General features: G+C 54.8%; 1 protein-coding gene across 2 annotated transcripts in view; it reads left to right on the top strand.

Moving 5' to 3' along the window:
* Positions 1-22149, top strand: part of RFTN1 (raftlin, lipid raft linker 1) — a 233501-nt gene that overhangs the window by 184940 nt on the left and 26412 nt on the right. For both annotated transcript variants that reach the window (XM_002716182.5, XM_051818491.2), the window contains exon 7: positions 7658-7773. In XM_002716182.5, coding sequence (XP_002716228.1) covers positions 7658-7773 — 116 coding nt within the window. The remainder of the gene's footprint in view (positions 1-7657; positions 7774-22149) is intronic.

Here is a 22149-nt window from a genome sequence, read left to right as displayed (position 1 = left end):
TCAGATGCGCCGGTTCCTTAAGCGAAATGGAGCTGTATTTGCACATAACCTACGGAGCCCCCTGCAGAGACTTTAAGCCGTCTCTAGATGAGTTATAATACCTAATACAGCATAAAGCTATGCCAGCACGTGTGTTATTTATGTAGTAGTGACAAGGAAGGAAGTCTGAACATGTTCAGCACAGGTGACGTGTGTGTGTGTGTGTGTGTGCATGTGTGTTTGCAGTCCCGGGTCAGATACGGAACCTGCAGACACAGAGCTGTTTCTGCAGACGCCTTGAGCAATTGAGTGCCATGTCGGTCAAACCCTGAAGGAGTCACGGAGGGTCTTCTGGTCACGAGTGTGCCCAGGCCAGGCCTTGGGGAGGCTTCGTCCCACAGTGGGTGGCGGGTGTCTGAGCCCATCCGACCAGCTTGAGCCCTGGGGCATGACCCAGAGGCTGGCAAGTGAGGAGCTTGTAGTCCCCACTCATCCAGGACCCCAGCTGAAGGGCATCTCTCTTCTCCACCAGCCACCTGTGTAAAGATCTCCTAGGAGGCCAGGGGGCCATCAGCCAAGAGACGAGAGATGTCGAGGACAGGAAAGGAGGGGGAGCCGGGGCGGTGTCATTGGGGAGGGACAACAGGAGGATGAAGCCTCTGCTCTGGGAATCAGCCTCTTGCCATGGCTGGTTCTGACCTCCTGGGAGAGTCAGGAGTTTCCCCAGGCTAAGCAAAAGACATTGGCCTCCTGTTCCCTAGGACTGGGAGTGTACCTGTCCGCTATGGCTGCAACGATGCTGTGTAACAAGCCACGCCAGAATACACTGGCTCAAAACGGAAGTAACTGATTTCACCCCATTTTCCTCTTGGCTGGCGAAGCTGGTGATGGCTCTGCTGACCCCCATGGGGCCTCCTCACGGGTCTGCGGGTCAGCTGATGCAAGCTGGGTGCCACTGGGGCCCCGTGGCCCTGCTTGCCTTCGTCTTCCTGGAGCCAGTGGGCCAGCTGGTGCGTGTCCTCTCCAAGTGGTGGCCCACAGGGCGTCAGGCTCAGCGACACAAGTGCCAGTCCAGCCTCTGTGTGCGTCACACCTGCTAGAATGCCGCCGGCCTCACCCTCACTGCTGGTCCCCCTCTCGCCCTCGCGCGCTCTGGCTTTGCCTCCTCCTCGCGGGGTTCTGCCTGTTTGCTCTACTGTTCTGAGCAGCCCAGCTCCTCCACCCGGTTCTCACACCCTGCAGATCCACTCACCCCTTGCCTGCCGAGTTCACTTGTGCCCTACTCAAAGTGGGACCTCAGCCCCACACATCTCTTGCAAATATGGCTGCCACCCCCACCTCCTCTGTCGCTCTCCCCTGAGCCTGCTTTGTGGTTCTACGGCGTTCATCTCTGACGTTCTGTCACCGTCTCCCTCGCCATGGCACGGTCAGCCCCCCGGTGATGAAAACCTACTGTCGGTGCTTGGAGGCTCTGCACGGCATAGAGCAGGTGCTCAGTGGGTGCTAGGATGAGGGATCGGGTGGCCATAGGTGGGTCTGTGAGCTTGAATGTTTTGGTAACAGGTGCGCCCTTCTGAGCCCTGTGTTCCACTTCAAGACTTCTCTCCATGGTTTCTAAGATGTTCATTCTAGTTCTGCCTCCAACCATGCAGAAGAGAAAAACAAAACAATAACAAACCCTTTTTCATTTATGTTGACCGTTCACATGTGTTAAGTCTTACTAACTCTGAGGCTAACCTTCTAGGAAAGGATAAAAAGGAGAACTTTTAATTTTTTTTCTTAGCTTTTTTGTGTAAACCTAACATAAAAATTCACATTCAACTCATATGGCAATTTTGTATCCTAGGTTTTTTCTCCTTACTCTTGTATCTAAAGCATTTATCTGCCTTCTTTTTTTTAAAGATTTATTTATTTACTTGAAAGGAAGAGTTAGAGAAGGAGAGGCAGTGAGAGACAGAGATCTTCCATCTGCTGGTTCACTCCCCAAATGACTGCAGCGGCTGGGCTGGGCCAGGCCAAAGCCAAGAGCCAGGAGTCTTTTCCAGGGCACAGAGGCCCAAGCACTTGGGCCATCCTCTGCTGCTTTCCCAATCGCATTATCAGGGAGCTGGATCGGAAGTGGAACAGCCAGAACTCGAACTGGTACCCACATGGGATGCCTGTGCTGCAGGCCGGCTTTAACCTGTTGCGCCACAGCACTGGCCTCTGTCCAACTTATTAAGATGTGGTTTCTTTGGGACAGTGTTAGATTTAATTTATGGAATATCCTAATTAGTTCTTGTTCTGTGGTTCAATATTTGGATTATTGGGTATTTAGAGAGTTAAAGGTTTTTTTTTTTTTAAGTTTTATTTATTTGAGAGGCAAAGCAACGAGAGGAACACAGAGAGAGAGAGAGAGAGAGAGAGAGAGAGAGAGATCTTCTGCTGGTACACTCCTGAAGTGACTGTAGCAGCCAGGGCTGGGCCAGGCAGAAGGTGGGATCCTGGAACTCCATCATGGTCTCCCATGTGGGTGGCAGGGGTACAAGTGCTCTGGCCATCTTCTGCTGGCGTCCCAGGTGCATTAGCAGAGAACTGGATCAGAAGTGAAGCGAACCGTTGCTCTAATACGGGATGTCAGTCACAAGCTGTGGCATAACCCACTGCACCGACTAGGTCACGTCCACAGCAGGGTTAAGATTGGAGGTGGGGGGGGCGCTGCGGCATAGTGGGTAAGGCCACTGCTTGCAGTGCTGGCATCCCATATGGGCGCAGGTTTGAGTCCCAGCTGCTCCACTTCCAATCCAGCTCTCTGCTGTGGCCTGGGAAAGCAGTGGAAGATGGCCCAAGTCCTCCTCGTGTCCCTGCACCCACGTAAGAGACCTGGAAGAAGCTCCTGGCTTAGGATCAGCGCAGCTCCGGCCGTTGGAGCCATCTGGAGAGTGAGCCAGTGGATGGAAGAACTCTCTCTCTCTCTCTCTCTCTCTCAGCCTTAGCCTCTCCCTAACACTGCCTTTCAAATAAATATTTAAAAAAACGATTCTTAAGGGGTTTGTTAACACCACTGTACATGTTCGTTCAGTGGTGCTGGTGCTCAGGACACACTTGTCAGCTCCACGGGGAAGGATTTCTGGACTCCGGTTTCCTAGGCGCAAGGCGTGGTTAACGTTGCTCTCCGGGAAAATCGTGCACTTAAAATTCCCTAGCGCTGGAAACTTGCCCGAATCCCCAGAGCGTGCGCGTTTTGCCTTCAAAATTTGCCAATTTGATAAACAAAAGGGAAGCATGGAGGGATGGAGAGAGAGGATTAATGGCTGAGCTGGCTGTGTGCTTTGCCCATTTCTACTGGTGTTTCAGTATTGAAGCCATTGACTTGTAAAAGCTCTTTATAGAGAAGGAATGTTAAGCTTAGCCTCTGGTTTGTTTTTGTCCTTGGGGCAGCTCGGACTTGTGCCACGCTCATGACCTTCTCGTTCTGTTTCCCGTGCCTGTTGGAGGACAGAGCGAGTGATTCCTGGGCGCTCGCGTTGGTCAGACTTGCTCTCTGTGGCTTCTGGAAAGTGCTTGGTTGTTGCCTGAGTCAGAGGTGTCGCTCCCCCTCTTCGTGGAGGAACGACACAGGACCCTGCACTGTTCTTTTGTCTGCTCGGCCCTCCCCGGGTTTGCTGCTGGTTCTTCCCGGGTTGGCTACAGTCCCTTCCACCTCCATGGAAGGGCGGTTCCCCCTAGCCACTTTTCCCCACTTGCGCGGGGGAGCGGCACACCGCCGGCCGGCTCTCTTGGGGGCTGCACAGGTGTTCCCTCAGATGTTCCCCTTAGATGTTCCTGGTGCATGCCGTCTCTCTCCTCCTTTATAGTCCTCCTCCACCAATCCCAACTCGGCTGCCCACACGCTGCTCTCCTCCAATCAGGAGCAGGATCAGCTCCTGGAGGTCATCACTCAAGTTGGCAAGAGGCAGCTGCGTAGAAGCTGTTTTCTCCTCTCCCAGCGCCATATTGTGGGAGAGCAGATGCATAGAATAAGTCTTAATTCCAGTAACTCAGTCCAGTCCGGGTTGCTCCCCACAGATCCCCCTTTCTTTTTATTTTTGGCGTTGATACGCGCCTGTCTTCGGTGCCCCGCGGCACACACTCTGCTCTGCTTGCTAGAGTTGCCCACAGGTGCTTACAAGTCCTATCAATCAGGCAAACCGAATCCGGGTCCTCTCTTCGCCATGTTGTGAGGAGGTTTTTAGGCGCTGATGCGTGCCTGAGTTCGGTGCCCTGCAGCGCATGCTCTACTCTGCTAGAACTGCTTGCAGGTGCTTACAAGCCCTAACAATCAGGCAAACCAAATCCAAGCCTTCTCATTGCCGTATTGTGGGAAGACTTATTGGTGTTGATTCGTGCCTATCTTCGGTGACCTGCAGCTCATACTCTGGTCGAGCTGCCTGCTGATGCTTACCGCCTTACTAATCAGGCAGACCGAATCCAAGCCTTCTCATTGCGGTATTGTGGGGAGACTTATTGATGTTAATTCGTGCCTGTCTTCGGTGACCTGCGGCGCATAAACTGCTAGCCGCCCGCAGGTGCTCACCACCTCCCTAATCAGGCAGACCGAATCCAAGCTCTCTCATTGCCATGTTGAGGGGAGGCTTTATTTTTCTCTATTTCTCTATCTCCGGGCATTCCTATCTCTCCTATTTTACTTCTATCTACCAGCATTCCTATTTCTCTCATTTTACTTCTAAACTTCTGTTTCTCTTATCCCTGCGGCTTCCCGGCACCCGCCCCGAGGCTGCTTCTCGGCACCTCGCCCCACGGCAGCTTCACAGCTCTGCGTGGCTTCCCGGCGCCTCGCCCCGCCGGCGGGTTCCTGGCTCTGCGTGGCTCGGCTTCGCGCGTACACTCCGCGGTCTCCACACACTTCGCGCCCGCACCACGGCCTCGCGCCAGCCCCGCGTTCCCTATCTATTCACGCCCCGTGCTCTCTCTGCATGCGGCGGCTTCCACGAATGTTTCCGCCACCACCGGCATTCAGTCCAAGTTCCCCGGACTAACCTGGCGAATTCCAACCTGGCGGCCCACATCTCTGCCTCTGGTTCCAGATTTTCGCCTTTTGCTCCCCGGGCTGACTTGAAGAATTCCAAGCTGGCTTACGTCTCCGCCTCGGCCTACACTCGCGGCTTCATCCTCCCTAACATTTTTCTCTACCCGGTATGTTTCCCTAAGTTTTCTTCCAGCAATATTCCTCCCTCATTTCTCCTGGCCTCTCCCCACAGTCCGTATCCAAGTCTAAGTTTCTTATAGGTTTCACTTTCACTTTCAACCTGCAGTCCGTATCTGAGTCTAAGTTTCTTCTTGCTTTCACTTTAAATCCTTACTTCTTTCCCACAGTCCGTATCCGAGTCTATGCCTAGGCTTTCGATAGCTTCTTCCGGCACCTTTTCTGTCCGGCTTTCCCCTAGGCTCTTCTAGTCTCTCTCTACTGTATTTTCCCATTTCTTCCCGTTTCTTCCCTCCTAGGTTTCCTATCCGAGTCACGGCACCATTATGTTGCTCCCCCTCTTCGTGGAGGAACGACACAGGACCCTGCACTGTTCTTTCGTCTGCTCGGCCCTCCCCGGGTTTGCTGCTGGTTCTTCCCGGGTTGGCTACAGTCCCTTCCACCTCCGTGGAAGGGCGGTTCCCCCTGGCCACTTTCCCCACTTCCGCGGGGGAGCGGCACACCGCCGGCCGGCTCTCTTGGGGGCTGCACAGGTGTTCCCTCAGATGTTCCCCTTAGATGTTCCTGGTGCATGCCGTCTCTCTCCTCCTTTATAGTCCTCCTCCACCAATCCCAACTCGGCTGCCCACACGCTGCTCTCCTCCAATCAGGAGCAGGATCAGCTCCTGGAGGTCATCACTCAAGTTGGCAAGAGGCAGCTGCGTAGAAGCTGTTTTCTCCTCTCCCAGCGCCATATTGTGGGAGAGCAGATGCATAGAATAAGTCTTAATTCCAGTAACTCAGTCCAGTCCGGGTTGCTCCCCACAAGAGGACTTGTGACTGCCTTCCCGCCCTCGGTGGTGGCTCTGGTGTCACGTTATTATGGATTCATCCTCTTGAAATAGCCGGTCCTTGAAAGGCACCTTGGCTTGCCAGGGCTGGGTGCTTTAAACCGCACGCCGGTCTTGCCCCAACCCAGGAAGCTGGCCGTCCACCACGAAGGTGCCCGCAGAATCCGCTTAGCGGTGGGGGCTCCCTCCTGGCTGCTTTTCTTGCTTCTTGCCAACCAAGGGTGAGAGAGAGCCGAGGGGAAGCGCTGGTTATTTCCAGCTTTTCCGCAAAGGACTCCAGTCCTGTTGTCTGGGGGCCCCTCATTTAACCTTAAGAAAAGAGATCTCCTCCAAACCACTGGCTTCCGGGGGTTAAGGCTGCAGCATATGCATTGGAGGGGGCACCGCTGAGCCTTCGGCGGTGTGTCTGAGCCGTGTCTGTGGGGTAGAATCCAGGTGCCAGGAGGAATCCCTGTCCGCAGACCCAGTTCACAGAGGGAAAGATGAAGCCCCTAGAAGGCTCAGGTCACTTTCCAGGGGAGAGCCAGGACCTATACCACTGTGTCCAGGTCAAACCACTAAGTGGATCTAGGGCATTTGGGAGCCATGGCCCAGAAACGGGAAGGAGCTGCTTGTCTCCCCGTATGTCTTCCTATGCATGGGCAGGACCCTACTTTCTTGTGTACCTTCCTTGCCTGAGTTTGTTATTGAATCATGCTACGTGCCTAGTGTCTGTAGAATTGTACCCAACCCAGGGACCGGCGCTGTGGTATAGCAGGTAAAGTCACTGCCTGCAGTGCCGGCATCCCATGTGGATTCTGGTTCGAGTCCCAGCTGCTCCGCTTCTGATCCAGCTCTCTGCTATGGCCTAGGAAAGCAGTGGAAGATGGCCCAAGTGCTTGGGTCCCTGCATGTGCATGGGAGACCCAGAAGAAGCTCCTGGTTCCTGGCTTCAAAGATGGGCCCAACCCCGGCCATTGCAGCCATCTGGAGAGTGAACCAGTGGATGGAAAACTCTCTCTCTCTCCTTCTGTAACTCCGCCTTTCAAATAAAAATAAATAAATCTTAAAAAAAAAAATTGTATCCAACCCAAGCCGGAACGTGCTCCATTGATTGTCGCCCCAGGCAGTGTTCCCAGTGGTAAGTCATTTGGGAAAATGCTCCCTCCCCCCGATTCTGCCCCTTGACGTGGGCTGCCCAAAAGATTGCCTCACAGCCGCCCACATCCTGCACACTGCCGGGAACCCAGGCACCGGGGTGCTTCTGCCAAGCTCAGATCTGCACGGTCCATCCTCCCTTTAAAAAAAAAAAAAACTCTCACCTAAATATAGTTTTCTTCTAAAAACTCTGGCTAAATGACCGTGTTTTCCCCTGCCTAAGATCTCCCCAGTGCATCCTGACGCTGGAGCGTGAAAAGGAAGGTAAACGCGTGAAATCAAATGGTGATTGCTAACAATGAGATTTGGGCTCATAAAATCAAGGATATTATTCAGAACTGCGAGGTAAATTAGGCTCATTCATTCTGATGGGGCTAGACTCGAGGGCTGCGTGTGCCTCCTTTAATTAACATGCTGCAAAGATGTTCTGATTGGGATTATTAATGAGTGCCGTGCAAATGCGGGCTTGCTCCCGAGGCCTCTCCGCAGACGGCTCACCGCGCCCCTCCCTGTGCTCGCTCCGCAGATTCCTTGCACGGCCTGACAGAGGGAGTGTTCATCTTTGAAGCTGTTTCCACGGAAGACAGCAAGACCGGACAGGGCTACGACGCCATTGTTGTCGAACAGTGGACGGTCCTGGAAGTAAGTGTGGGTTGGCAGCCGCGCTGCTTGCATTTGCTCAGTGGTTGTTGCATCCACTGGCTCCGTCGGGCTGCGTGGCAGGTGCTCACCTGGGGCCACCTTCTGATGGGCGTGACCTGGGTAACGCCTACAGGGACCCTGCGTTCTCCCATGCCCCTCCCTCCCCACCTCCAGCTCCAGGGGTAGGGGTAGGCCCCACTGTCTCTCCCAGCAAGACAAGCGCTCTCGTGTGTCGGACCGTGGATCAGGGACATCACCGACCAAGCACACGGATGCGGCCCCTGTAGTAGAGCAGTGGTGTTACTGGAGCTGCACTCTGTGGCTCCCGGTGCCAGCTCCCTTAGGAGAATTGCATGCACAGGGGCTCAGTTCATCTCCGCCGTGAGTCGGTGGGGTCGGCACTCATTGCCTCTGTCTTGCAGAGGAGGCGGCTGAGGCACAGAGAGGTGTGGTCCCAAGTCCAAGGTTCCACATCACGTGCTGAGGTGAGGGGTGCATGTGAGAGCCGTGGATCCGCGGGCCTCCAGATGGCTGTGAGCAGGGAATCCCTCGAGCCACCCTTCCTTGGGGCTGGGAGGCCTGAGGTGCTTGGAAGGTTGGCGGTGCCTACTCTAAAGGCGTTCCTGGAACGGGGCAGCTGCGTGTGTCAGACCCGGCCCTTGTACAGACCGCTTCTGAGAGGGCGAGGACTCTGCGTGGGAAGAGAAGACTGGTTTCTTTTCTTTCTTTTTTTTTTTTTTTTTTTTTTTGACAGGCAGAGTGGACAGTGAAAGAGAGAGACAGAGAGAAAGGTCTTCCTTTGCCGTTGGTTCACCCTCCAATGGCCGCCGCGGCCGGCGCACCGCGCTGATCCGATGGCAGGAGCCAGGAGCCAGGTGCTTCTCCTGGTCTGCCATGGGGTGCAGGGCCCAAGCACCTGGGCCATCCTCCACTGCACTCCCTGGCCACAGCAGAGGGCTGGCCTGGAAGAGGGGCAACCGGGACAGAATCCGGCGCCCCGACCGGGACTAGAACCCGGGGTGCTGGTGCCGCAAGGCGGAGGATTAGCCTAGTGAGCCGCGGCGCTGGCTTGGTTTCTTTTTATTGATTTAATTTTTTAAATCGGAGAGGGAGGGAGAGAGAGTGAGAGAGAGGGAGAGGGAGAGGGAGAGGGAGAGAGAGAGACCATCTGCTGGTTCACTCCCCAAATGCTACAACAACGGGGACTGAGCTGGGAGTTGGGAACTCCAGGCCGCACACAGGAGTCGTCACTGCTGCTGGAGTTAGGAGCTGGGCACAGGACTCAGGCATTGCGGTGGGCGTCTTCACTCCCGGGATAGACACCTGCTCTGAGGATTGAGTTCTGACTGGCCTAGAGGGACACAGCATTGCCCAGAGGGTCCCTGCCACGATAGGTTCTCTACTCCACAGCAACACAGAGGCCAGTGTAGCTCCTAAGGACTGGGGGGGGGGGGTCCCCCAGGCAGCTAATACCCGCCCCCCACCCTTGTGCCTGCCAGAGCTGCAGGATGTTGTTACTCAGCCTTGACGCCTGCAGAGGCTCCTGGCGGCCTGAGCTGCTGTTCCCAGGGCTGCTGAGGGCGATGGGAAGTGACCACTTGACAGTGGAACAGCAGAAACAGGTGCTGCAAACCCCCAGCATCCGGGGCCCGTTGGTGCGGGGGCCCCGATGTCCTGGGGGCACGAGCGACAAGCAAGGTAAGGAGCCTGGCTGGCCGTCAGGCCCCACCAGTTTTGCCCGAGCGATCTTGGTGCCCCGTGTCTGTTCAGGCTCCACGCCCCGGCTGGAAATGAGGTGTGCAGAGGAATTAAGGCTGAGCCCAATGGGGGCGTCACCTCTCAGGCCCAGCCACTCCCTCCACTGTCCAGCGGTTTTGCTGGCCCTGCTGTCCACTGTGGGTGGTGATGAAATGGGACGTCACAGGAGCAGCAGGTGCAGGGTCTTGAGGACCCGGTAGGACAGTTTGCTCTGAAACTGTCAGGCAAGAACATGTGCCTGTGTGGAAGTGATTGGCGCCCGTGGGGACGTGAGTGGAATTCCTTCTTGTCTGCACATTCAGACGGCTGCTGAGGGAGGGCTGCGTGGTTTCCTCCTGCAAGACACTTGTTGGCAGCGCTCCCAGATGGTCTCAGACGACGCTCCTCAAGGTGTGGTCCCGGAAGCAGCAGCATTGGCGTCCCTTGGGAAATACAGATTCCAGGGCCCTGCTCTGGAGCCACACAATTGGAAACCTGAGGGGCGGGGCCCAAGGGACTGGGTTTAACAGGGCCTCCCAGGGGTTCTGATGCACACTCCCTGTTAAGGACCCGCGTCCTTAACAGGGCAGCTGGTGTCCCTGGTGGTTTGGAGAGAGGAGGGAGGAGGAAGCACTCACTCACTAGCTGTGACCTTGAGGGTGACTGGAGTGCGTGCCATCCTGCAGGCTCCTTGACTCCAGTGCATCCCGGTGAACCCATCCTACGTTGGAAATGTGGTGGAACTGAACCTACTGCCCATCGCAGCTCGGCAGCATGGGGTCCCCTCGCGACCGCAGGGCTCACCCGGAGCTGTGGCTGTTGTCACCCGGCATCATGACACGGGATCAGCCCAGACCTCACTAGCCTGGGAGCAAGTAGGGCTTCAAAATTTGAGAATGCACATGGCTTTTGCACCTCTGTAAAGTTGAAAAATGGCAGGGCCAGCTTTGTGGCGTAGCCGGTAAAGCTGCCGCATCTCACAGGGGCACCAGGTCGAGTCCCGAATGCTCCACTTCCAATCCAGCTCCCTGCTCATGGTCTGGGGAAAGCAGTAGAAGATGGCCCAAGTGTCTGGGCCCTTGCACCCTCCTAGGAGACCTGGAAGAAGCTCCTGGCTGCTGGCTTCAGCCTGGCCCAGCCCCAGCTGTTGCAGCCATCTAGGGAGTAAACCAGCAGATGGAAGACCTCTCTCTTACTCTCTTGCTCCTTCTCTCTGACTTTCAAATAAATAAATAAGTAAATCTTTAAAAAAAAGCTGACAAATGGTGAAGTGGAATCATGTAAAGTGTGAACACAGTTGCTGTGGACTGTATGGCTTAAGAAGCTGGATCAGGAAAGACCAGAACTTATTCAGGACCTGCAGGCTGCCTTCCCTTCAGTTGGTGTTTGGTGTCTTTCCCTCTCCACCTCCTGTTCTTGTGCCTTCATCTATCTGATGGTGTTAGTCTTCCTCCAGCATCCCTGCCCCCTCCCCCACCCCCACTGCTGCCTTGGCTTTTCCCCAGGGAACTTTGGGAGGAACACTGGGTCTTTTTTTTTTTTTTTTTTTTTAAAGATGTATTTTGTTTGAAAGAGTTAGAGAGAGAAAGGTCTTCCATCCACTGGTTCACTCCCCTAATGGCTTCAGTGGCCAGAGCTGGGCCGATCTGAAGCCAGGAGCTTCTTCCAGGTCTCCCACATGGGTGCAGTGACCCAAGGACTTGAGCCTTCCTCCTCTGTTTTCCCAGAAGCATCAGCAGGGAGCTGAATTGGAAGTGGAATAGCCAGGACTTGAACTGGTGCCCCTATGGGAGGCCAGCACTGCAGGCCGGGACCTTAACCTGCTGCTCCACAGCACCGGCCACAACACTGGGTCTTAAAGACCCATGATGGGCGCAGTGACACCAGCTTTCAAAGCCAACTCTGCACGTGTCTGCTCCCAGTGCCACACTCAGTGACATCAAGTTGACCATTGAGATTGGCCATGGTGGAGTATACGCACCAGGGAAATCTGCAAACATCGGGAATAGGATTCCTCCCCTGACTCCCCACACAGGGAGCCACTTGGAAGTATTTGCCAGCATTCGCCGGAAGGGCCTTTATTCCACGGCATTCCAGCCTTATGATAGGAAGGTGTGGCTGGAATGCGGTTAGGAGCAGATCTCTGTAATGTTCGCGGCGCAGGCGGATGGTGGCTTGGCTGCTGCTCTCCAGCCTCGCTCTGCCCTCCGGTGTCTGGTGCATCCTGAGTTTCCAGGCTGGAGGCAGACCCCAGCCCCCTCCCACGGCACCTGCTCTCCCTAGGAGTGGGGAGAGCCCTTCCAGGCGGACTGTACCTCTTGGTTCTTGGGTGTCTCTTCCTTGCAGCTGATGAAGGCAGCCTTCGGCACACAGCTCAGAGGTTTCTCCCTGCAGACTGAAAGACCCATCCCGGGTTCCCATTATTTTCTGTGCATACCCCTCCTGTCCACATTCCTTCCCACGGTCTGGATTGTCTTGGCCTGGACATATGCGTGCTTATTCTCTGAGCCATTCTGATAAATGCTCCACTTCTGATCCAGCTATGCCACAGTGCCGGTCCCCTCATTGAACCTTAATTACTTCCTTAGAGGACCCTCGTACACTGGCGGATGGGGCTTTGGCCTGTGAGTGTAAGGAGAAAACAAAACATTGGATCTGTAACCGTGGGCCTGAGCTGGGGCCCAAGAATGTGCATTTCTTGCTGTGTTTCAGATTTTATTTATTTGAAAGAGTTAGGGGGAGACACGCCGACACACACACACACACACACACACACACATCTTCCATCCACTTCTTCACTCTCCAAATGGCCACAGTGGCCAAGGCTGAGTCAGGCCAAAGTCAAGAGCTTATTTGGGTCTCCCATGTGGGTAGCAGGGGCCCAAGCACTTGGGCCATCTTCTGGTGTTTTTTCCCAGGCCATTAGCAGGGAGCTGGATCGGAAGCGGGGCAGCTGAGACATGAACTGGAGCCCCTATGGGATGCCGGCATCTCAGGCAGCGGCTTCTACGCCACAGCGCCAGCCCCAAGAATGCATTTCTGGCACTTTCCAAATGAGACAGTGCTGCTGGTCTGGGGACTGCACCTTGAGAGGCCCTGTCCTGGATGTGACTACGGCTCTCTTCCCAGCACGGCCCAGCTGTGTCCAGCCTGGGACAGACCTGCCTGCTGCCTGGCCCATCACACCCCGACATCCCACAACCAGCCCCTGGTGCGCACACCCCTCCATGACACGCAGCTGCTCCTGTCCCCCCTCCCACCACGGAGACCCAGCCACTTCCTCTCTTCCCACCCTGTAGCCTCTGGGAAAGGTCTCTCCTGTAGGAGGCATCCCCAGAGGCCAAGCGGGTGGGAAGAGAGGTAGGGCCTTGCTGGTTTCTGGTTGACCCTGTTTGGCTGGAAACCACAGGCAGCCCATAACCCCTTGGGCGCTGACCACAAAACACTCTGACCGGCTCCTTCTGCTTTCTCACGGCTGAGGCTTCTCTGTCTTTTTCCACCCTCTCTCTTCCTGGTCCTGGCTCTCAGCTCTGTGTACAGGTGGTTCATTCCAGTCCTGCCTCTGCTCCCCAGCTCCCCACACCCCCATACACACACGCACAGCCCAGCTCATGCACACGGACACACACGCGCAGGTGCACACATGCACTTCCATACACATTCCCCAGGAAACTGCCCGAGCCCTTCACATCCCTGCAGATGGAGTCTGTGTGCATCCCGCCTCTCTCATTCCCAGCGGAGTCGCTGAGAACATGTAGATGGAGGCTCTCTGGAGTGGGTGTTTAGTAGGGATGCGGAATCTACATCCTATATTGTGGTGTCTGTGTTCAATTCCTGGCTTCAGCTTCCTGCCAGTGCACACACTGGGAGGCAGCGGGGATGAGTCAAGCAGCTGGGTCCCTGCCACGCACATAGTAGGTCTTCTGGCTGGCTGCTTACTGTGGACATGGGGGGAGTGAACCAGCAGGTGGCTGCTCTCTGTCTGCCTCCGTCTTGGTTTTTCCATTTCTTGGTTGTATAAGCGGTGATACTGGCAGCAGCGTCTCAAAGCTGATGAGGATTAAAAGAGAAAATACATTAAAAAGTTCTGACTGCAGTGCTTGGCACATAGCAGGTCCCTGATAAAATACTGGTTTCTTCCCCAGTTGCCGGGTAGTGGCAATGACACAGGACCTCTCCCTACTCGAACTCCAGTAGGGCTGGAGCAGGTGTGGAGTCCAGTGCCAGGAACTACCTTCCTTCTCCATTGGCTCCCACAGCTGACAGTTAAAGGCAGTTTAAGCCCGCCTATGGGGCCTTTATTTATAAGGGATATTTTGTTTGTTTCTTCGAGTTTACAGTCTGGAGTGTGGGCAGAGAAGGCACTTGTTTGCAAGGAAAGGGGGCAGGTGATGGCCAAGACTGGGGCAGAGAGGGACAGAGACCCTTTCAGATTCTGGAGGGCACCAGGTGCCCTTGAGTGCAGAGCCTGCTCCGTCTCCATCCGGGTCCCTGGAATGCGCCCTGGAGTACCAGTGCTGCTTCTGACGCCAGAGTGACCGTGAGGCAGCAGAGAAGGCATTTCTAGCTAATGGTGGAGCGAGTGGATTAAACAAGTCACAGAAGATTGTGACACCATGTGCTTGTATCGTGCACGTTTTTGTGTCAATGCAAGATTCATAAGCGCACACACCTCTGCCAGTCTCCCTGGGGTTGCGGTCTGTGGATTGGAATTGCACTTTGTTTCCTGCAGCACCACACCCAGAGTGCCATCAGCCGTGTGCGGCTTCAGTTCAAGTGCAGCAAGGGGCTGTGACTGCAGGATCCTTCTGTGCCCAGGATTTCTTTCCACCTCCAGTTCTGCCACGGTGGTGATTTTTAAGCCGCTGTCCTTGGCAGACTCTTGTCCAAGAATTCCACTTACAATGCATCAATTTAAATAAAGTGCATTAAGGCGTATACTTATGGCAGTGATCTAACCGACACTGTCTAGGGACACGGAAAAGCCCCCGCCCGATGTGCTCAGTTGGTGACATCACGAGAGCAGATGCACACTGTGAGGACTTGACCTCTAAGGCAGGCTGTGGACTTTGCTGGCACAGCTGCAGGTGGAGTTGGCTCGGGGGCCTCCAGGCAGCTTCTGAAGCTCCATCCTGCACCTGTGGACTGGGTCCCATGCTGGAGGGACCTCTTGTTCCACTGTCATCCCCCCACCTCATTTATCCCCCAGGGACTCACGAGAGGCTTGGAGGACACTTTGTGTTGCCATAGCCTGTCCTGTCCTCTGACAGCAATGCATCAGGTCTTGTGTCTTTGTCATGAACCTGTGCAGGGTTCTGGCCACAAATCTTTTATTCCCAAAGCCTTCCGGCCATCTGAGAATCCACACCAGGCTGTGCCGGGGAGTAGCAGCCATTTCTCCGGTGTCTAGAATCCACCACCTTCTGCTCCAAAGAGGGAGCCAATATTTGTGCTTGTAAAACCATCTGGCGTTTCCCCTCATTGCCATGGCTCCTCCAGGGTAACTGCTTTGCTTCTGCGATCTTAGCCTTCGGTGGCCAGGACAGCCGTTCTCTGATTTTCCCCGTGAACGGGCGATTTCCTCCAGATTGGTTGCGCCACCCAAGGACCAGGACATGAGAGGCAGACCCCTCTCTTGCCCTACCTCCATTCCTTCTTGTCTCGGAGAAGGCTGCAGTGTAGAGGAGCCCCCGTGGGGTGGGGTGGGGGGTCTCTCGGGAAAACCTAATCCTCAGATCCATCCACTGACCCTTAGCAAATCCCCGTGTCCCACCCCAAGGCCACAGTCACACAGCCTCTGCTCGGTCGTGTGCCTGAGCACTTCTCATTGAAACGTGATTCCCTGAGGCTTGAGCTCATTTAAAACTTGCAGGCTGGCTTTGGAGAACAGATCGCCAACAGCCATTGTAATTTTTAAATGCCCACCCCTTCCATGGATCCACAATTCCACAGCTGGCGTCCATCTCTTCTAGTGACATTAAGTGCGTTTGTTCACAAGAAGGCCTATTCTGAGGCAGTCATCTGAGTGTTAGGAGGGAGGAAGAGGAAGCAACGTGCTTGTCCATCAACAGGGGGTGCGGTCAAGCCGGAGAAACTGATGTGGTAGGAATTCGAGGAAATGCGCATGGAAAAAACCCGAGTTGCGAAATGGCCCCGTGGTGCATCCCTTCGCGTGTCGGTGTGGCCAGGCTATGGCTGCCGGTTCTTTGGTCCAACACCAGCCTGGCGGTTTCTGCCCAGGTCCTCTGAGATGGGATTAGGGCAGCGCGGTTCCTCATGGGTGGACCTCAGCAATCCAGGTGAAGACCTGGACAAGACCAAGCTGGGTGCCTGGAAGAGGAAGGAATTTGGCCTGCGCTCCTGGCTTTGCCGGAACATCCAGCCGACTGGCCTGCGCCGCACACTTGGCACCTCCCAGCCGTGCAGGCTTGTGAGCCAGGTCCTCAAATTGTTGTTATGGCTGGAGGTGGAGGCAGAGATGGATCGATCGATAGCTAGACCGATAGATCGTGTCCTGCTGCTTGTCTTCCGTGGGAGGACTGAGCGATGCAGGTGCCGAGAGTGTGGTGCGGTTAATGGGGCGGGGGATGTCACCAAAGTCTCTTAGGCTTTAGTTATATCCGTCTCCTTGGAGACAAGAAAGCGAAATGGGAACTGCGTAATTCCAGATTGTATTCACTTTGGCATAGTCTTTGCTTGTACAACTCTTGCTCCGGGTGTCATTTCAAAGGCAGGTGTGTTTGTGTGTGTGTGTGTGTGTGTGTGTGTGTGAGAGAGAGAGAGAGAGAGAGAGAGAGAGAGAACAGGGCCCTGCCCACCGCATCTCGCTCCAGGCTTCATCTCTGCCCTCTGGGGTTGGCCTTTTGTCACCACCCGGGAGGACATCCTGGCTCATCAGCCTCTGCCTACCTGTTGGCTTCATCCGTAGGGGGAGGCTTCCGCATGGAGCCAGCCCCCTATACTTGGCCCTGTGCAGGGAGGAGCAGCCCCAGTGTCTGTCTGGCCGTCTTCTGTCATCTTCTGCCAGGACCTTCCCTCTGCCTCCTCTGGGGCAGTGGTCACCGGCTCGTGGGTTTGCAGGGTACAGAGTTAGCAGCGGCCGCACGCAGAGGAGATGAGCAGCTGCTCAGGACTGAAGCTTCCCCTGGAGGAGGTGGGCGGGCACTCACCCCACCGCAGATGGAGTGGGGATGGAATGTCAAGGTCATGGCCATGAGTGGGTACAAAAGGGATTGGGACCCCTGAGTGACCTGCCCTTTAACGCTAGGAACGCGGAGCAAAGGGAGTCAGGTGCTAAGGCCTCGTTCCTTTAAGATTCCTTCCAAACCCGGTGGCAGAGCATTCGGGGCGAGGGCGTCCCACAGAGCGGAAACGCCCTGGGCGGCGGTGCCCACTGCCTGAGGCCCCCTGACCCTGCTGCTCCCTGCGCGCTCCAGCTGGCTGCTGCCAGTGGAGTCAGGATTTGGATGAGGACAGGCCATTGAGGTGCGGAAGAGGCAGGGGCAGGGGCGTGCATCTCAGTCACCCCTGGGTTCTGGCCCTCGGCTCTCTGGCTTCCCTCCATGAATGTACACGGATCCCTGGAGCCTTGCTTGGAAAAAGAATCTGTGCAGGTGTGATTAAAGTCTTGCGGTGGGAGAATTGTTCTGTGTTCTCGGGGAGGGCCCTAATTGCACTCACAAGCATCTGGGTAGGAGGGGGCAGGTGGACGTTTTACAGAGCAGAGGAGGTGATGTGAGGAGTAGCGAGCTGGAAAGGCTGGCCTTGGGGCAGGCATGTGGACACCTTGGGGCAGGCTCTTAGGACACCGCATCCCATAGGGGAGTGCCTGGTTTGAGTCCTGGCTCCTCCCTTCCCATTCAGCTACCTGCCAGTGCACACACTAGGAGACAGCCGGTGAGGGCTCAGGTATTTGGGTTCCTCTCACTCCCGGGCACACCTGGACGAGTTCCTGGCTCCATTTCTCAGCCTGGCCCATTGTGGGTATTTGGGGGACTGATGGAGAATCTCTGTCTCTTTTTTTCCTCTGCTTTTTTTTTTTTTGATGTATTTATTTTTATTTGAGAAGAAGAGAGAGAGGACTTCCATCCATTGGTTCACTCCCCAGCTGGCCACAATGGCCAGAGCTGGGCCAATCTGAAGCCAGGAGCCAGGAGTTTCTTCCAGGTCTCCGAGGTGGATGGAGGGGCTGAGCACTTGGGCCATCCTCCACTGCTTTCCCAGGCCATCAGCAGGGAGCTGGATCAGAAGTGGGGCAGCCAGGACTTGAACTGGTGCCCATATGGGATGCCAGCACTGCAGGTGGAGGCTTAACCTACGCCACAGTGCTGGCCTCTCTCTGCTCTCTAAATAAAGTGATAAAAAGAACCTGGTGTTTTTTTAAAAAAAGATGCTGGCCTTGAGGGTTGAGTGTTGCGACTGTAAGCTGAGGAATGCCAGCAGCTACCAGAACTGTAGGAAGTGAGGAGTGGCTTCTCCTTGGAGCCTCCCGGGGAGGTTGACCCGGCTGACGGCTCGGTTTTGGTCAGAGTTAAGCATCTGGGGCTGCTGGCCCCCGGAGCTGCAAGAGATTAAATTGCCATTGTTGTAAGGTATCATTTGATGGTCAGTTGTTGAGGCAGCCTTGCACGCTGATACAGCACGCTCGGGCTTCTCTCCAAGGCTCCCATAGACTGGCCTTGACGGTGTGTTTGCATGTGCAGAACCCTGTGACTGAGGCCAGAGCGTGAGCTTCAGTGAGGGCGTTATCACAGCTGTGCATCAGGACAGCCGGCCCTGACATCGTGTGGTTTGGAGAGACAAGACACAGAGTGGAGGCGAGGCAGAGCGAAGCCCGGGGGAGCATTGGAGGTGAAGGAATCCACTAGGATGCTTCCACTGAGATTCAGCAGTGACTTAGGCAGCAGGGGTTTTTGTCTGATGTCACAGCTGAAGGGTGGCATCGGGCCCCCAGGGGCTGTCACCAGTCTCTCGTGATGCCAGGCACAAGGTGGCTGAAGCTGTTCCAGGTATCTCGTGCAAGTTCAATGGCAGCTGGGAAGACCAAGGGCATCTGGGGCCTGCCACCGGTCCAGTGTTGCTAGCAAGTAGCACGTGGCCCGGGAGCCCTCAGGCAGAGTCTGTCTCCAGTCTCTTTGGCCAGGGCTGAGTGGCAGACACACGTCACTGTCACAAGTCATGGTATATATGGGACTGGGGAGGATGAGACCTAGGAAGGGCAGCCTGGGCCATCCAGGAGCTGTTGGCCATGGAAGCCAGCGGTACCGGGATACTTTAACATGTTGATGGGAAATACAATTAAAAGACAAGTTTATTGTGGGCACAAAGATGTTGAAATACAGGCATACATGAAGGGGTCTTCAAATGCTTATTGTGGAAAAATTATGTATGGATTTAAAAAAAAAACGTTTTTCAAGGAATTTTTGCACCAAAATTAACTTTGAATCCCATGAGTACTCTCAGATCAGCTGTCAAGTGGGGCTAGAAAGACGAGATGCTCCAATAGGTGTTGTTTTTTTTTCCTTTAGATTTATTTTATTTATTTGAAAGAGTTAGAGAGAGATAGAGACAGAGAGAGGTCTTCCATCCACTTGTTCACTCCCCATATGGCTGCAATGGTCGGAGCTGCACTGATCCGAAGCCAGGAGCCAGGAGTCTCCTCTGGGTCTCCCATGCAGCCAGGACTAGAACCGGCGCCCCTATGGGATGCCGGCGCTTCAGGCCAGGGCTTTAACCCGCTGCGCCACAGCGCCGGCCCCTCCAACAGGTATTTTCAAGAAGCCTGGGCTTGCTGACAGCTTGAGTTGTGGGTTGTCAGAAGAGAGAATGCATTTAATCTCTTTCGGCATGCTTCGTGCCTGAACTCAATTGTCCTGCTCCCCCAGACACCCACATTTCACTCCATGTACAAACAGGAGTGAGCCAGACCTTTTAAAAAAAAATGCATTCGGCAGGTGAATGTGGAGTTCCCGCCGTGCGTCGGCCACTGTGGGAACATGAAGGATGGAAGGCGTTTGGACAGGAAGATTGAGTCCCTTTAAGTAGCGGGACGAGCCTAGTCATTACCAATGAACGCCCACCCGCTGGCCTCTCCACACCCGCCAGTCACTCCACGTTGCTGTCACACTCTGAGGGCTGGGGAGAGGGGAGAGAGGAGAGGGGAGGGTACCGCACGGGGGAAGCTCACAGGAAAATGGATTTATAGAGTCTTGCAGCAGAGGAAGAGGGGGTGAGAGAAATGATTTTTTTTTTCAAAATACCATGACAAATGTGGTTTCAGAATATAGTGTGCTTTAAAGCAATTGGCGCAGGCTGCAGGGTGACAAGGAAGAAGTATGCTGTGGGGTCCTCCTGTGAAACAGAACCAACGGGAGAGTAAATAAATTTCATTCATGTATTTATGAACATGCGCGTATAAATAAAAGGCGATGTATTGTAAGACACTGGTTTATGTACGCGTTGAGGTGGATGAGCCCTGCGGTTCCAAGGCCTGGATGCCGAAGGGCGCCTGGTGCAGACCTCAGCCCACGAGTCCCAGGGGAGCCACAGGCAGGAGATGGGTGTTCCGGCTCCCGCAGTCTGGCGGTGGGAATTCTACCTCCCTCTGCCGTCTTGTTTGGGTCAGGTCCTCGGTGCAGTGCACCCCCCTCTGGGGAGGCCCACCTGGGCTCCCCTCAGTTTCCCTATTCACTGGAAACACTCAGAAACAATGTCTGATGAGATACCTGGGCGTCCTAGGGCCCATTCGGCTGACCCGTGAAAAGAGCCGTCAGCAGGATAAGAAGGGCTTGATCCTTAGGTTTTCCAGAGAGGGTTGAGGATAACAGGCTGGGAGGTGGTGCTGTAGGAGCTTTAGACACCACACACACACCCCGTAGTTTCTGTGGGTCAGAAGTCCTACACTGGGTCCTCTGCTTAGTATGGGTTCAGCTGATTAGAATCTCTAATTCATGTCTCCCAGTCGGCAGGGCCGTGTTCCTTTTTAGGGGAGTCAAGGCGAAGATTCTATTTCCGGGCGCACTCAGATTGTTGGCCAAGTTCAGTTCCTTGTGGTTGTAGGACTGAGGTGCCTTGCTGGCTGTCAGCCAGGAGCTGGTCTTTGCTCCTAGGGGCTGCCCCATTCCTTCTCGTGCTTTCCAAATAGCCCCTGCAGAAGTTCCCAGATGTGGAACCAGTTTAAGAACCACAGAGGTTCTCTGCAGAGAGAATGAAGTGTCAAATCATTACACGCAGAGAGCTGGATGGTGTTCTGCTGAGTGCAGTGGCCACTCATTGCTACTCCTTGGACAATGTTCTTCCTGAATTCACTTAGCCAAGACGCATAAAACTAAATAAAAAGGGGCCGGCGCCGCGGCTCAATAGGCTAATCCTCCGCTTTGCGGTGCCGGCACACCGGGTTCTAGTCCTGGTTGGGGCGCCGGATTCTGTCCCGGTTGCCCCTCTTCCAGTCCAGCTCTCTGCTGTGGCCCGGGAGGGCAGTGGAGGGCCCTGCACCCCATGGGAGATCAGGAGAAGCACCTGACTCCTGCCTTCGGATCAGCGCGATGTGCCTGCCGCAGCGCGCCGGCTGCGGCCATTGGAGGGTGAACCAACGGCAAAGGAAGACCTTTCTCTCTGTCTCTCTCTCTCTCTCTCACTGTCAAAGATAAAATAAAAAAAAAAAAAGCTAAATAAAAAGGAAGAGGCAGTGGGTGGAGTGTGGTCGAGAGTACACTCAGCGAGGGCAGGCTTCAGGTGGAGGGAGGGAGGTCTTTGTTCATGGGCCTTGCGATGTCATCCTGCACCGGGTCCTGTTTCTTGTCTTTATCAGGGGCTTGTGTAAAGATCTAGAAGGAGGTGGACCTGCTAGAGACCAGAGCTGGAGGCCATAGATCGTCCTGGGGGGCCACCAGGGTCGACAGAGCATGGACGTCTTTGGGCTGCACCAGCGCTCAGCTGGGCATGGCAAGAAAGAAGGCGGAGAGTTTGAGATTCGGAATAGGGAAGGCTCTGGACACCTGCCGGTGCCCGGGCCAGCCAGAGCTGCCTTTACGAGCTCTTCTGTTTTCACATGTTGGGCTTCCAAATTAGATTACATTCGATGTTAGTGAAGAATATCCAATTACCCTTAAAAAAAAAAAAAAAAGAAAACAAGAAATTTTGAAAATTGCTGATCTAATCCAGCCTCCCCCCACTCTGCCCCCAATTTCTTAAATCTCTTCCAATCTCATTATCTACCAGTTTATGAATGTTGGACCAAAACCAGCCCAGTAAAATGTAATAGGGATACATTTCGGTATCACACAAAGAAATCAATTGTGTTTCGGTTCCAAAAAATCGATAATACGGAATGGAGACTAGCTGATTGGACAGCAGTTCTAATGAAAAGAGTTGCATGCAGGCCAGGCACGGACCGCTTGCCCCCCGTCTGATGCTGTTGGCTGAGGCGGGGATTGGAGCTCCCCGGGGCCGTGCCCTGTGCTGCTTTGCTCTGCCCGCGGTGGCCTTTGCTTTTGCGACCTGGCCCGGCCCAGCTCTGCTGCCACCAGTGCTGTGGGGCCATCGCTGAGCCCATCAGCTGGATCCGCTCCTCTCTCCCTTGGGCACCACCATGTCGCACCTTACCTTAGAACGATTTGTCAAATCACTCTTCGGACTCGG

The sequence above is a fragment of the Oryctolagus cuniculus genome, chromosome 4 (genome assembly GCF_964237555.1).
Source record: "Oryctolagus cuniculus chromosome 4, mOryCun1.1, whole genome shotgun sequence".
In the NCBI taxonomy this organism is placed as follows: domain Eukaryota; kingdom Metazoa; phylum Chordata; class Mammalia; order Lagomorpha; family Leporidae; genus Oryctolagus; species Oryctolagus cuniculus.
Note: the sequence above shows the minus strand (reverse complement) of the source record. Positions and strands in the feature narration are given on the sequence as shown.